The sequence below is a fragment of the Ipomoea triloba genome, chromosome 12 (genome assembly GCF_003576645.1).
Source record: "Ipomoea triloba cultivar NCNSP0323 chromosome 12, ASM357664v1".
Classification (NCBI taxonomy): Eukaryota; Viridiplantae; Streptophyta; class Magnoliopsida; order Solanales; family Convolvulaceae; genus Ipomoea; species Ipomoea triloba.
The window spans coordinates 20109516-20122986 of NC_044927.1; the positions used below are offsets into that span (position 1 = coordinate 20109516).

The following is a 13471-nucleotide window of genomic DNA, read 5'->3' on the forward strand; positions in this document are numbered from 1 at the left end:
TTTTTTTTTTTTTTTTTTTTGGAATGTGAGTTGATGGGTACACTACTGTAATTAACTCAAATATTTTACAGAAAAGAACTTGCACTTGACAATTCCAGGCTTCTCAAGTGAGGAGAGGAAACAGCAATCAGAGCATGTAAGTCTTGTCTCTCTCTCTCTCTGAATTCCAACCAAATTGTATATTCAATTTGTGTTTATGCTATTCATCTGTAAAAGAAAAAATCTTTAGTTGTAATGGCCAGCCGAAGTAGACTAATTTGCTAATATTTGAGCTGGGTTAAGAGGCTAGGCTTAGTCAATTAAGAGCACAATTGAGGCCTTGAATCAGAACCTGTTCCACCTCTTCACCCTTCCACCCCATCCACTGAGAAATGAAAATGATAAAATATGCTATTGCTGATTAATATTTGTTTTATTTCCTTTGGTGGGTTAGGGAATTCTATTACTAAGGGCAGTATGGAAGAACTGAGGTCAATACTCTTGTAGCTTGTAATGAGCTAGAACCCAAAAAATGATACTGGTCTTACTTTTATTGCAGCCATCATCAAATGATATCCACAAAAAGCGCTTGGATATGGTAAGTAAAGAGTGTTATACCTATTTCTCTTCATGCATACACACATATATAATATATTACCTTCTTTCAAGTTGGTTTACTTTTGAAACCATCATATTGTGCTTAGATACGTTCATTGATGGAAGCTTCACGTGCTGAAATAAGCACAAGTGCAAATAATGCTAAGCAGATGGTTAGACAGGGGATGGGTGATCATATTGGTCAAAACCACATGATAAGAGCTCCAAGTTCGGAGCAGTTGGTTTCACAGGCTAATGCTTCTAAGATGTTGCAACAAATGACAAGGTTTTGATGCACATCTTTATTGGACTCCCTATTGGGGAACTTGTAGGTAAGGACATATCAATAACATCAGTGAATGAATTATCCATGTTTTTATTAACTCTTGATGCAAGGTGGTTTAGGGGCTTGAATTTACATCCATCCTTTCTTTTGCTTTCTGTTTGTGGGGTTCACGTCAATTTTGGTTTCGAATAAATAATTTCATTCCCAAGATTTAAAATCTTAAATTGTCAAAGATGGATGCACTTAGAAGTTAGAACCTTCTATTCTAATACTTCAAAGAGAAGCTAAACTGCATATATGCTATTTGATGAATGAAGTATATTACGTTGAGCTCCCTCCATGATGCCTATTTGGTGTTTCTCCATGTCCTTGCTACCAAAATATAGGCATATACTTACCCATCTGGAAAGTTTATTTGCAACTTTTGTCAGATTGGCAGAATTGATGCCATAAACTAGTTTATTATAATAATGACATTAGCTTATTATTCTTTCCAGCTCCTTTGTCTTGAATGGATGATTCGCCTACAAAATTTTCAACATCATACCTCTAATCCATGTTACAGATTATAGTGGCGAAAGCAGCAATTCTTCAGCTTACCAAAGTGCTAGCAAGTTAGAACACTTGAGCATGTTTGTGAAGAAGTTGTGTTAGCAAGTTGTGGCAAATTTCTTATAGTTTCTGTAATTTAACATGTCTTCTGCAAAATGTTAAATCTTAGTCAGGTTTTTTATTTTTTAAAAATTTAAATATTTAGAAAGGTTGTATAGTGTTTATAGTCTGCATCTAAAAAGTCAGTTTGTGACAATAGCTGTTTGTTTAGTAGCCTAAACCATAGGGCTTTGGTAAATTATTGTATGGACCATGGCCATGTGGACCGGGCAATATACGTACGTTTTTAATATATTAAAAGTACATTATTTATTTATTAAATGTATATTATTTGATAATATATCAAAAATCATGTAATTACATGATTTTTGATATATTATCAAATAATATACATTTAATAAATAAATAATGTACTTTTAATATATTAAAAATGTACTTTTTATTTATGGTTAACACAAATGTGTGGACCATGGTCCATGGAATAATGATTGATACATTTTTTAGTTGGATTGCTGAAGCATTATTTTGTTTTCAGACTTGAACAATTCTTCTACTTCCCAATTCTAAAATCTTTCTTCTAACAAAGAGGGTTTTCTTGTGTAGCCAATTCTAAAATTTTATATTCCACTTTTTCATTGTACAAATGAGCTTATAGTATTTTGAAAATGAATTAGTAGTATGTTAAAAATGAACTTGATATAATGGTAGTCTAATTTAAAATATTAAAATAAAAATATCAATATAGTGTCATTTAAAGATGTTGATTAGACTCTTTTAATGATATGTTTATATATATAAATTTTATTTGTATAAAAAGAAAAATAAACTTAAGTTGAAAAAGAAATTAAATTTTTTTTTAGTATTATTAACTCCGTTACAATGTAGTATCTGTTCATAGCTACTATTCTTAACCAAATGAAACACAGACAGTCAATATTGCCTCCACCCCCTCCCATGTGGGGTGCAACCAGGTGCCATTAGACCACAAGTCTTTGGCAAAGAAATTTAATTTGATTCACTTGGCCATTGTCCATGGTATAACTATCCCCAGACCCAGGGTAAGACTTTGGCCAAAAGAAAGAAAATCAAGTATTTAATTTTACTAAGAGCAATTTATTATTTAAGTTTTAATTAATGAAGATATATATTAAATTTTTATTTATTTAGGAACATCGTAATAAGTTGTAATGAAATAGATTCCTTCCTATTCACTAATAATTCATAAAACTTTTTGTTAAAGTTTCATTCAATTGTATAGTAGTTTACGATATCCAACCCAAAATTTAAAAAAAGAAAAAATTAAAAAAAAAATAAAAGAGTTTACATACATTTTATATTGACATTAAAAAAAAAAAAAGATTATTGATCATGTAGTAACACGTGGTTCTTATTAAAATTACAAACTAAAAGCAAACAATAGAATAAAAATGTCATCACTTTATAAGAGACAAACTTTGCATGGCACGTGGCGGTTGAAACTCAAGAGAAGAAGATAGTCTGAATTGATAGAAATACTCCCCTCTCAAACGGTCAATTGACGAAATTATAGGTGGAAGACCAAAATCATCTATGTCACAATAATAGTGTCAAAAATATGACAATTTTTTTTTTATGAAGGACTAAAGTTGTCCCAGTCGTAATAAATCTAAGACCAAAAAGGAAATTCATTCTTTATTACTATTACCATTTCGATTTTAATGTTTGAACCAAGCGCACATACCCTTATTTTGACAAAAACTAGGTTGTCTTTTTGAAGCTTAATTGTCCTGTGACAATGTTGAATGCATACACTCCATCTGAAGTTGTTAAGCGGCTAAGCGCTACTTTTTGTTTATTCCACTCAACAGTGTTCTGTTGGATCTGCATGCTAGCTATTATGGGGGTTTCCTTTAATTTGCCACAATCCTCTCCCTACATGTCTGCTGGAACTGGAAGCACTGTACTAATTCTAGCCAGATTTCGGGAGTGCCGAACCGTTTGGATAATTCTAGCCATATATCTCTTTTTTAATTTCAACTTTGTTAGCTAGCTAGAATGGACAACAAACCTGCTTATTATTGGATATTGGAATTGGGTTAGTCTTACTCGTCGGGCTTGCCACAAAAATGTCAGATGTCAACTTCTTTGAGCTAAGTAGGTTTTGAGACAGCTGATTTGCCTATTTCATCTTCATCACCACTCATCACCAGCTAACATGTCAGCAATGTATTACCTCATATATCAACCTTTTTTTTTTTTTTTTTTCTTTTTCAAATAAGGTTAATCAGATTATAATATATGGCTCTCTGTTATATACTACGTATAACTAAAGAAGCAAGATAACAAGCTAAGCTAATTACAAGTTGCTTTCAGGTTTCCAATTTAGTCACACTAATTCTAAGTCCTAAAATTCTGTTAGTCCCCAAGTTCTCACCTTTTACTTATACACTTTGCACACAAATACTCTTTATTATATGTAAAGCTTTAAAGCTATACATCCATGATTTCTTCCCAATTGCAAAGTTGATGTGGAATTCTTTTTATCTTTTTTTTAGACATTACGTGTAGCAATTCTGACAGGTCAAATTGCATTTGATGCAATTTGACTATTGCAATTCTGACAACTTTTACATTTATTAGTATTATTATTATTATTACATTATTGATGAAAAATAAATTTTTTTTTTTTAATAAGTTGATGTAATAGTGGAGTTATTTTTGAAAGAGGAGAGAGAATCGCATAGATGAAAAGTGAATAGTTAATAATTACAAATTTTGTGATGTGACATTTTGAAAGAGAGAAAAAATTACACGAGTGCGAATAGTTTGACCAACTAAGCTAGTCCAGAAAGCGCAGTTTTAAGTTTCATCATATCATGCTATAATAACATCCATGATGTCGAAGTAGAGATGTAGAATAGACCTGAATTGGAAGTGGGGAAGATAAAAGAAGTTACAAATTAAAGATGATGGCTGCCTAACTTATGAGTGGAAACTTGGACCTTGGAGCTCATTTCCTCCATCTTTTTACTTCTGGTCCAACAGGCACACACTTATCATTCACTACACTGAACTGGATGGATACATTTTAGACAGACCCCCTCTGAAAGTAACCTTACAATGCAAATTAAAGTTAGTTCAACTTATCAAAGTGAGCTGTTAGTTCCACTCAAACAATTAGTTTCAGACTTTCTGTGGTTTATAGAGAAGCACGAGCAGAACAGAAGAATAAAAACAGTGGACAAAGCATGCATACTAGGAAAAAAACATGCGTGCGTGCATGCATGTTTCTTCTTTGTCTGTTTCTATAAGCATTATTGCTTCAAGAGAAGGTGTGGGTATAGTGGTATACGTACAGTGCTTACAATTATTCATGAATCTTGAATTGATAGTGGGTAGTTCTTCTGTTGTATTATATTCTTTGATTTGAGAACTCAGCAGTCAAAAGTGACTTTCTGCCCAACCACGTATGCTACAATGAAAGAGATATCAGATAATTAAGTCAACTATGCATAGCAAAATTTGAATAGGATTCCATAACAAATAGTGCATCCCACAGCCTCCTATTACCCACATAGATATCAATCAATTTGTCCGATCTGCACAATAACTCAGTTGGTTTCTAGGTGATAAATTGTGGGCAATAAAATATGATCGAGCCCTAGCAGCTGTAATGTGAGAGTTGCACTTAATATGGTCGGCTCTTTGTAAACACCAGACAATGATCCTCCCAAGTCGATCACTGTGATTTATCCCTTCTCTCAGGGTAAGGAAATTTCGTCTTTTGTGGGCAAGAAATCAAACAGGTGGAATTGCATAGTTGGCTTGTGCCTACCAAAACGGAGCTAGGTAGATGCAATTTGTGCATAGGTCTTCGTAATTATGCAATGGTTGAAATCTTTAGCCAGTGGCCCCATGGAAGAAGACAAAACATGACTGGTAAATAACAAGTTTGGTCTGTTTTCAACGCCTAAGCAAAAATCACATTCCAGGCTGCACTGTGATCTGAATTGATGGGTACTGCAGAAATTGCACACAATAATCATCCAATTCGATCACAAATTAAAGTCTTCAATTGAAACAGCTAGCCACTATAGATTATACAGTACAGCCGCACTGAGAATTGAAACTGTGTTAGGCTAAAACACTGCTATAAAAGGCAGGCAAAAATTAAATCATGCATTCAACCCCTCCAATTGCAACTTGCGACCCAGAAATATAATTAAGCTCTAAGTGGCAACATATTACAACATGCAGCAGCTTCTTAACACCAACACTACCTTTCTTGTTTCTCTTCTCCTAGTACTCATCATTGTATCGTCTCCAGGTGCAAATTAAATTAAATTAAATTGTTGTATATATTATGCGTACGCGACGAATATTATATTCTTGTATTTATATATGTTGAACTCAATACATAGGATTACAACTAACTGCAAGTGTCTGATCTTTATGTATGTAGGCTCCAGCCATGCCATAAGAGAAAATGTTCCTGTGACGTCTATCACCCAAAACAAGGTATGTATAGTGACTGTGAGTTTCTCTCAATCACTAGAAAAAAAAAAAAAATACATGACTGTATGAGATACGAAATGTGTCATCGTCTTAAAAATTATGATGCAGGTGTTGTATGTTGATGCAAAGGATTACAATGAAGGGGGACCAAATCAAGCTCACACCCCTCCAGGGAAAGGGAGCAAGGGATGAAAGAAACAGTGTCTGTTCAATCTCAGCTCATTCCATTCCCAAGCCTAGCTAGCTAGCTTCTTCCTTTTACTTTCTCATCCCATCATGTTATGACACCACAATATGGAGAAAATAAAAAAAAAAAAGAAAAAGTATTTATCTCCTTTAATTTGTACCTAATTTGCACTTTGTTGGTCACCCACCATTATGTCATTATTATGTGTGTTGAAACTTGAGAGGCAAAAGTAAATCTAACTTCCTCTTCTATCAAAGTATAATATGTTCGAAAAATAGCACTAAAATGGCATTTTAAGTGGCCATTTTGTGGTATAAATATATGTAAGGTCCACATCCGATTTGGGTCGGGTCAAAGTGGATTCGGATTCTTCGTAGTGAGACGAAGAGATCGATATATTATACGCTCAAAATGGATAATGGGTGAATGAGAAATTGGTTCTCAAAGTAGACCCATTTGAGATGGAATTTTAAGTGAGGAAAAGCTTATTAGCTTTGTCCCACATTGGTTGGGAATGAAGATTTGCCCCACTATAAATACAAGAGCCTTTTTAAGGCTAATTGACTTGTATGGCATAGAGGCTTTCTCTCGCGCGCAGGGGAGGTGCAAATCAAATCCCAAAATGAGTTCAGAAAGGCTTGAACTTGTGTGTGCCCGCCTTGCGGGCTAAGTAATTCCGAACGAGTTTTCCATCTCAGACCACATGAGATCGAACTGATCTCTCGTTCGAGACATCAAATGAGCTGACCTCGAGAGGTAGTTCGATGTCTCGAAGCTCAGCGGAGTCGACCTCTCGCTGCCGGCATGATGTCTCGAAGCTTGCACTTCTCGACGTCTCGCGGCACGGCGATGTCTCGATGGTTCATAGTCTGAACCATGTCTCGCACTGCGACTCCAGTAACCTCTCGAACGCGACGTTTCACCTACTGTGTGTGTCCGTTCAGAAATGACTCTTGATATTACGGAATTAATTTGATTAATTCCAATCATTATTTTCTAGTAGTGGGTGTAAATGTGTGCTAATGACAGAATTAAGTATTCTGCTAGTGGGAGGAGGTTACAAATGGATTATCAATGCCATGATTAATGCTATGATCCATTTCCTCCACTATATATTCGTTGTGAGCAGCAGGTTTGGAACACACCAAGAACACACTGCAATACATTGTTTTCTCCTCAAAACTCTGCTCACATTTCCTTCTAGCCACCTGCGTTGAACCCACGTTCCTAGTTCACCGGATCCAAGTTCGTGTGCTCGAACGATTGGATCGTAGTACGTTTTATCCTGGGAAACCTAGACCGCAACGCTCCAGCACCCCGGGAGGCGGTAAATAAGGTTTTAAGGAGAGTGGCAACACGACTCGTGCTTCCAACCACCCGAGATCGTCCGGATTTCTTCCTCAACCGTAGTTCAGGTTTTCAACCTTTTGTAGGTTGTGATATTTCCTGTAATATTATCCTTCGTGGATAATTTTCTGTTTGTATTTCCGTTATTTCCTTGTATTTTCGAGATCAACCTTGTAACATAATAATGTATGATGATGCTGATTATTACCCTATTGATTTTGTATTTTTTGCTTCTCTCTTACCTCTTTCACAATTATTATGTCACATCTTGCGGTAAATTCAATTTGATAGAATAATTAGAAAATAGAGTAACAATATATAGGGTCATATTTGGTAATATAGTTAGTCTATCGGTCAATTTTATCTTGTTTGACCACTATTAGTTGTTTGACTTGGTTAAACAACAAATATGACTATTTGATTAATTATTATTATTATTATTATTATTATTATTATTATTATTATTATTATTATTATTTTGTAATAGTTTGCTGCTTCAAAACGCTAAAATTAAAAAACTTGCTCAAGCAGCTTTTCTGATAAACTTTTTGAGAAAGTCATTTTGCATATAATCAAGTTAACAACTAATTTACTATACATTTTTTTTACAATAATCTAATGCTATCAACTAATCAAACCTACTATCCAATCAACTAACAACTATTTACCAAACACCTTCATAATTTATCTTGTAAGCGCATCCTACTGATAAACCAAATGCCTTATGGTTGAGTGGCATACATGAAATGTCATATTTAACGAAATGAATATTTTTCATCATGTATTATTTAAAGAAATGAATATTTTTCAGAGCACATCTTTAATACTGAAGGCAGTTTTTTTGTAAATAAGAAAGTCAAAACTTGTAAATTATAGTAAGATATAAAAATCATAGGAATCTTTTGTGAAAATTAGACGAGGCCATACCATATTGGCTCTTTTGAGTCTTTTCCAATCAAATAATGGAGCATTATTATAGAGGATTAGAGGGGCGTGTTAGACCAACCTCATCTGGCGACCGTCGGATTACGTTTAACGGCAACCTTCCCACATCCAACGCACCGCACTGCTTGCACTCTTCTCACGGAAACTCCGGTCTAATCATATCCTATCCATCATGCCCAAGCCGAAAAAACCCGAATATTTCGAACAGCCCGGATTACCTGTCGCCACCTAATTGGTTGGGGTTAAACCATCATTGCAATCCAGGTCATCACCCTGGCCCACTAGATTCGGGTCAGAGATTGAACCGGTCCGATCTTAATGCAAAGATCAGGTGTCGACGGTCCACTGACCGCTGGTCCCCAGTCTCGTCTTCAGCTGAACTTCATCTTCCTCCCTCTCTATCTCTCTCCTAAGCTCTAAACTGTTCTTCAACAGTAGAGAATGGTGGCCTGTTGTAGTCTATAACTCAGTCTCTTAATCTCTCATTAATTACTTATTGGTAACGCTTTTTGCGATTGTTGTATAATACAGGATAGCGGTTTGATAAATTCGATCGGTTTTCTTAGGGGAAAGAGGGATTTTTTTGTTGTTCCGTTGTGAATTGAGGAAATGCCGGGAATAGTTTCAGTTAAAACGCCGCCGGAGTCTACGCCATTGCGAATCACAGTTCCAGAGGAGAGTCAAGGCCAGATCGGAGCTAATTCGAGTAGATCCGAGAATGTTAACACGAAGCCCAGCTCGCCAGCTCCACGGCGTCCTCCCTCTCCTTCCCCGTCCACCTCACGAGCCAAGCCGTCGCCGGATCGGGGCTCCGGAAAGAAGAAATCGCCGCCGGAGAAGGTTGTTATCGACGAATCGTCGCTTGACAACCCGGATCTCGGCCCATTCCTGTTGAAGCTCGCTCGGGACACGATTGCGTCCGGTGAGGGTCCGAATAAGGCCCTGGATTATGCACTCCGAGCTGCGAAGTCCTTTGAGAGGTGCGCAGTCGATGGCCAGCCTAGCCTCGACCTGGCAATGAGTCTGCACGTTTTGGCTGCTATTTACTGTAGCTTGGGCAGGTTTGAGGAAGCTCTTCCGGTGCTTGAAAGAGCCATTACAGTGCCGGATACCTCAAGAGGTGCAGATCACGCGCTTGCTGCATTTTCAGGGCATATGCAGCTGGGAGATACTCATTCCATGCTCGGTCAGCTGGATCGATCGATTGAGTGTTATAATGAAGGCCTAAAAGTACAGATGGAAGCTTTAGGAGATACCGATCCTAGAGTTGCTGAGACTTGCAGGTAAATTAATTTTATTTCCTTTTCTTTTTACTACATTTTTAGGAAATTATAATTTGTATTAAGCTTATAGTGTTTGTTTAATGAAAGTAAGATATTTTTTGTTGACCTTTATCATATATTATTTGTCATTAGGATTCTCTAGAAGTCTGGATGTTGTGCCAAAAAAATGTGGCATGAATCTGAATAATGCTAAGAGAGTTACCAAAGATAGTGTAGCTTATGATCCGTAAACATGGGTCACAGACTCACAGATCGATGGGAAATATCATCACTAAAACTTAATGCTAATTCACTGTGTTCTGAAGCAACTTTCTGGTAAATTTATTACTGGTATTATAATAATTGTTAGGCCAAAAAAGCCAAACCTTTTACTATTACCAATTCTGGTCAGAACTTTTATTTGTTACAATTCACACTAAGTTTTGATCAGGCTTCATAATACTATTTTTCTCTACCCTAGTGTTTCTAAAAATCTTCCTTCAATCAATTTGTTTTTCATTACCATGACAAACAAAACCCTAAGTTGGGTTGTGGGATCTATTGTTAGCTATAGTGACTGGAAGCTTGTTCTTAATGCTTTCGATGGTTATTATGATTGAGGTAACATTCAGAATGTTGCCTTGCGACATAAAATCTGTAGATAAACTTATGATGGTAACTATAGTAACTTGAGCTGAAATTAGGTTTTTTCTCTTTGTTGGTGGCGATGAGTTGATGCTAAAGTTTTTAAGAATCTCATCTGGGGTTAGAAAAGAGATTCTTAAAATTATTAAGGGTAGAAAATGAAAATATAAATCAGGTTAGCTCAAGTTTGACAAAATTTGGAGAATGGACTAAAATTGGAACCAAAAAAATCAAATTCTGTAAGAATCATAGAAGTTAGAAGTTTTGGCTAACTTTCAATTGGTTGGAAATATTTGGTATTTTTAGTTAATAGGCTAATTATTATTTGTATATTTGTTGTCCTTTTGTGGAAGAAAGTCCATTTTCCCTTATCATGTTTGTGGAGCTAGCACCTGTTTTGGTGAATGATAGAATTAGCAGAAAAAGTATTATTCATATATATTTTGGAGAACATTTTATCTTAGCAGTTTAGAGTAGAAGTTTGCACTGAGTTATTGCTCAGTTTATCAAATAAGGGAGCCAATTTTGGTACTCTGTCCCATTCTTTGTGACTTTTACTGCTCTCTGGATCAATTTACCAACTTTGGGCTTAAGCGTAGATAATGATAAATTTAATATTTGAAAATAAAAATGATAATATTATTATCTTTTGGTATATAGAGAACAGGGGTTGAAATTGTTACCTTCCTATCTAGAATCAGTGTTTCAAAATTTTAAGAGAAATATGTTTGCCACCTTTGCTGAAATTAGGTTACATAAAGAATTGAAAAGTAACCAGTCAAATTCAGATTGGAACAAAGGGAGTAACTTCTAAGTGCAAGTCTCATGAATCTAGGTATAGCCGTATAGGATAACTGGTTGTCTTTCAGATGTGAAATTGATCTCCTTATTGTGGACTTAATCTGATATTATAAGCATTTCTCATTACTGAAAATTTTGTGTGCATAAGTGTATAACAGACGGTTCTCCTAAAATTTATAATTTGGCTGCAGTTACATCTTTTTGGCTGCCCATAATTTGACATGACTTGTCTGACATTTGCAGATACCTGGCTGAGGCACATGTCCAAGCAATGCAATTTGATGAAGCTGAGAATTTGTGTAAGAGAACACTGGAAATACATAGAGTGCACAGCCCACCAGCATCTCTTGAAGAAGCTGCTGATCGGCGGTTAATGGCTCTCATATGTGAGGCTAAAGGTGATTATGAATCAGCACTTGAACACCTTGTGCTTGCCAGCATGGCAATGATTGCCAATGGACAAGAAAATGAGGTTGCTGCTATTGATGTTAGCATTGGTAACATCTACTTGTCACTATCTCGCTTTGATGAGGCCGTTTTCTCATACCAGAAGGCGCTTACTGTTTTCAAATCATCAAAGGGTGATAACCATCCTTCAGTTGCCTCTGTTTTTGTGAGGCTTGCTGACTTGTACTACAAGACAGGAAAGTTAAGGGAGTCTCGATCATACTGTGAAAATGCACTTAGGATCTATGCGAAACCTGTGCCTGGAACAACTTCAGAAGAGATTGCAAGTGGAATGACAGAAATTTCTGCCATATATGAATTGTTTAATGAACCCGAGGAAGCACTAAAGCTCTTGGTCAAGGCTCTGAAGTTGTTGGAGGATAAACCAGGGCAGCAAAGCACAATTGCTGGGATAGAGGCGCGGATGGGTGTCATGTTTTATATGGTTGGAAGGTATGATGAAGCACGAAGCTCCTTTGAGAGTGCCGTGGCAAAACTTAGAGCCAGTGGAGAGAGGAAATCAGCGTTCTTTGGAGTGGTGTTAAACCAAATGGGTTTGTCATGCGTACAGTTGTTCAAAATAGACGAGGCTGCTGAATTGTTTGAAGAAGCAAGAGAAATCTTAGAACATGAGTGTGGCCCTTGCCATCAAGATACACTTGGTGTATACAGTAATCTCGCTGCAACTTATGATGCAATGGGAAGGTAATATTGCAGTCAATAATACTCATTAGTCATTAGTTCTTCACCCCTGCCCCAACTGGTTGTGTTTCTTTGATCTTATTATTATGCTCAACTGTTTGAATGAATGTACAGAGTTGAAGATGCAATTGAAATTTTGGAGTACGTTCTTAAATTGCGAGAGGAGAAGCTTGGAACAGCAAATCCGGACTTTGATGATGAGAAGAAAAGGCTGGCTGAGCTCCTGAAAGAAGCAGGCAAGTCAAGAAACAAAAAGGCAAAATCACTGGAAAACCTCATCGACCCAAATTCCAAGAGGACAAAGAAAGAGTCATCAAAGAAGTGGTCAGCCTTCGGCTTTAGAAGTTAAAGCCAATTTGTCATGGGTTATCCACTACCATTAGCTTCAACAGAAGCATATTCTGTAGCCTAGTAGAAGATGGTGTATAGTTAATCTGTAATCTGGTGAGTCTTCTGCCTGTTTCTTGGCTGGTTTGGGTTGGCATTGAATTTGATTTTGATTAATTGTTTAATTGTTATTTGTTTGAGATCTTGAAAGATGCTCAGAGAAAAGACTCGCTTATGCTGCCTGTGTTTAATTTCAATTTCTTTCTCACTTTAATTCTTTTAGGAGCCAACCAAACTTTGAGTGATCAAAATCATTTGATATATATGGATTATATGCTCTTGCTGATCTTCTTTGTAGTTGATGATGATGATGCTATAAAATATGTCACCCAGTATTTGTTGTTGATACTTGTAGATATATATAAATCTTCCATTTTCTAATTTTGTTTTTACAAATAAAAAACAGTAATTGTTGACTGGCGTTTTGTTACTACAGTGATTTATGCACTTCCATTCTCTAATTCGATAATCAAAATTAGTGGAAAAAGGTGGAGAAATAAAATTATAAAAACGAACATTATATTTCTTTGAGAAAATTGCACTTTTTTCCCCTATTCGATAATCAAAATTAGTGGAAAAAGGTGGAGAAATAAAATTATAAAAACGAACATTATATTTCTTTGAGAAAATGGCACTTTTTTCCTCTATGTGATGTGCTTATAGCACCTTTTCCCCCTGTGTTATTAAAGTGACAGTTTTTCCCTTCAATTATTTTAAAAGTGGTAGTTTTCTCCCTTGTAATATTAAATTGACATTTTTGCCCTTAAAAATAATCATTTC

At 35.9% G+C, this 13471-nt stretch overlaps 2 protein-coding genes and 1 long non-coding RNA gene across 10 annotated transcripts in view; all 3 read left to right on the forward strand.

Moving 5' to 3' along the window:
• Window positions 1-1712, forward strand: part of LOC116000032 (transcription initiation factor TFIID subunit 12b-like) — a 6206-nt gene extending 4494 nt beyond the window's left edge. For 4 of the 8 annotated variants that reach the window (XM_031240026.1, XM_031240029.1, XM_031240032.1 and 1 more), the window contains 4 exons: window positions 72-136; window positions 539-577; window positions 684-908; window positions 1360-1712. In XM_031240026.1, the coding sequence (XP_031095886.1) occupies window positions 72-136; window positions 539-577; window positions 684-869 (290 nt within the window). In that variant the 3' untranslated portion in view covers window positions 870-908; window positions 1360-1712. Of the gene's footprint in view, window positions 1-71; window positions 137-433; window positions 578-683; window positions 909-1359 lie in introns of those variants that run through there. The other 4 variants (XM_031240028.1, XR_004094057.1, XR_004094056.1 and 1 more) reach the window with 4 other exon arrangements.
• Window positions 1713-5626: 3914 nt separating this feature from the next.
• LOC116000039 lies at window positions 5627-6411 on the forward strand. The gene is made up of 3 exons (XR_004094058.1): window positions 5627-5780; window positions 5916-5971; window positions 6077-6411. It is a non-coding gene; the product is annotated as an uncharacterized LOC116000039 (long non-coding RNA).
• Window positions 6412-9056: 2645 nt separating this feature from the next.
• On the forward strand, window positions 9057-12979 carry LOC115999095 (protein KINESIN LIGHT CHAIN-RELATED 1). The gene is made up of 3 exons (XM_031238856.1): window positions 9057-9730; window positions 11399-12307; window positions 12419-12979. The coding sequence occupies exons 1-3, from the start codon at window positions 9057-9059 to the stop codon at window positions 12651-12653; spliced, it is 1818 nt and encodes a 605-aa protein (XP_031094716.1). The 3' UTR covers window positions 12654-12979.
• Window positions 12980-13471: the final 492 nt, after the last annotated feature.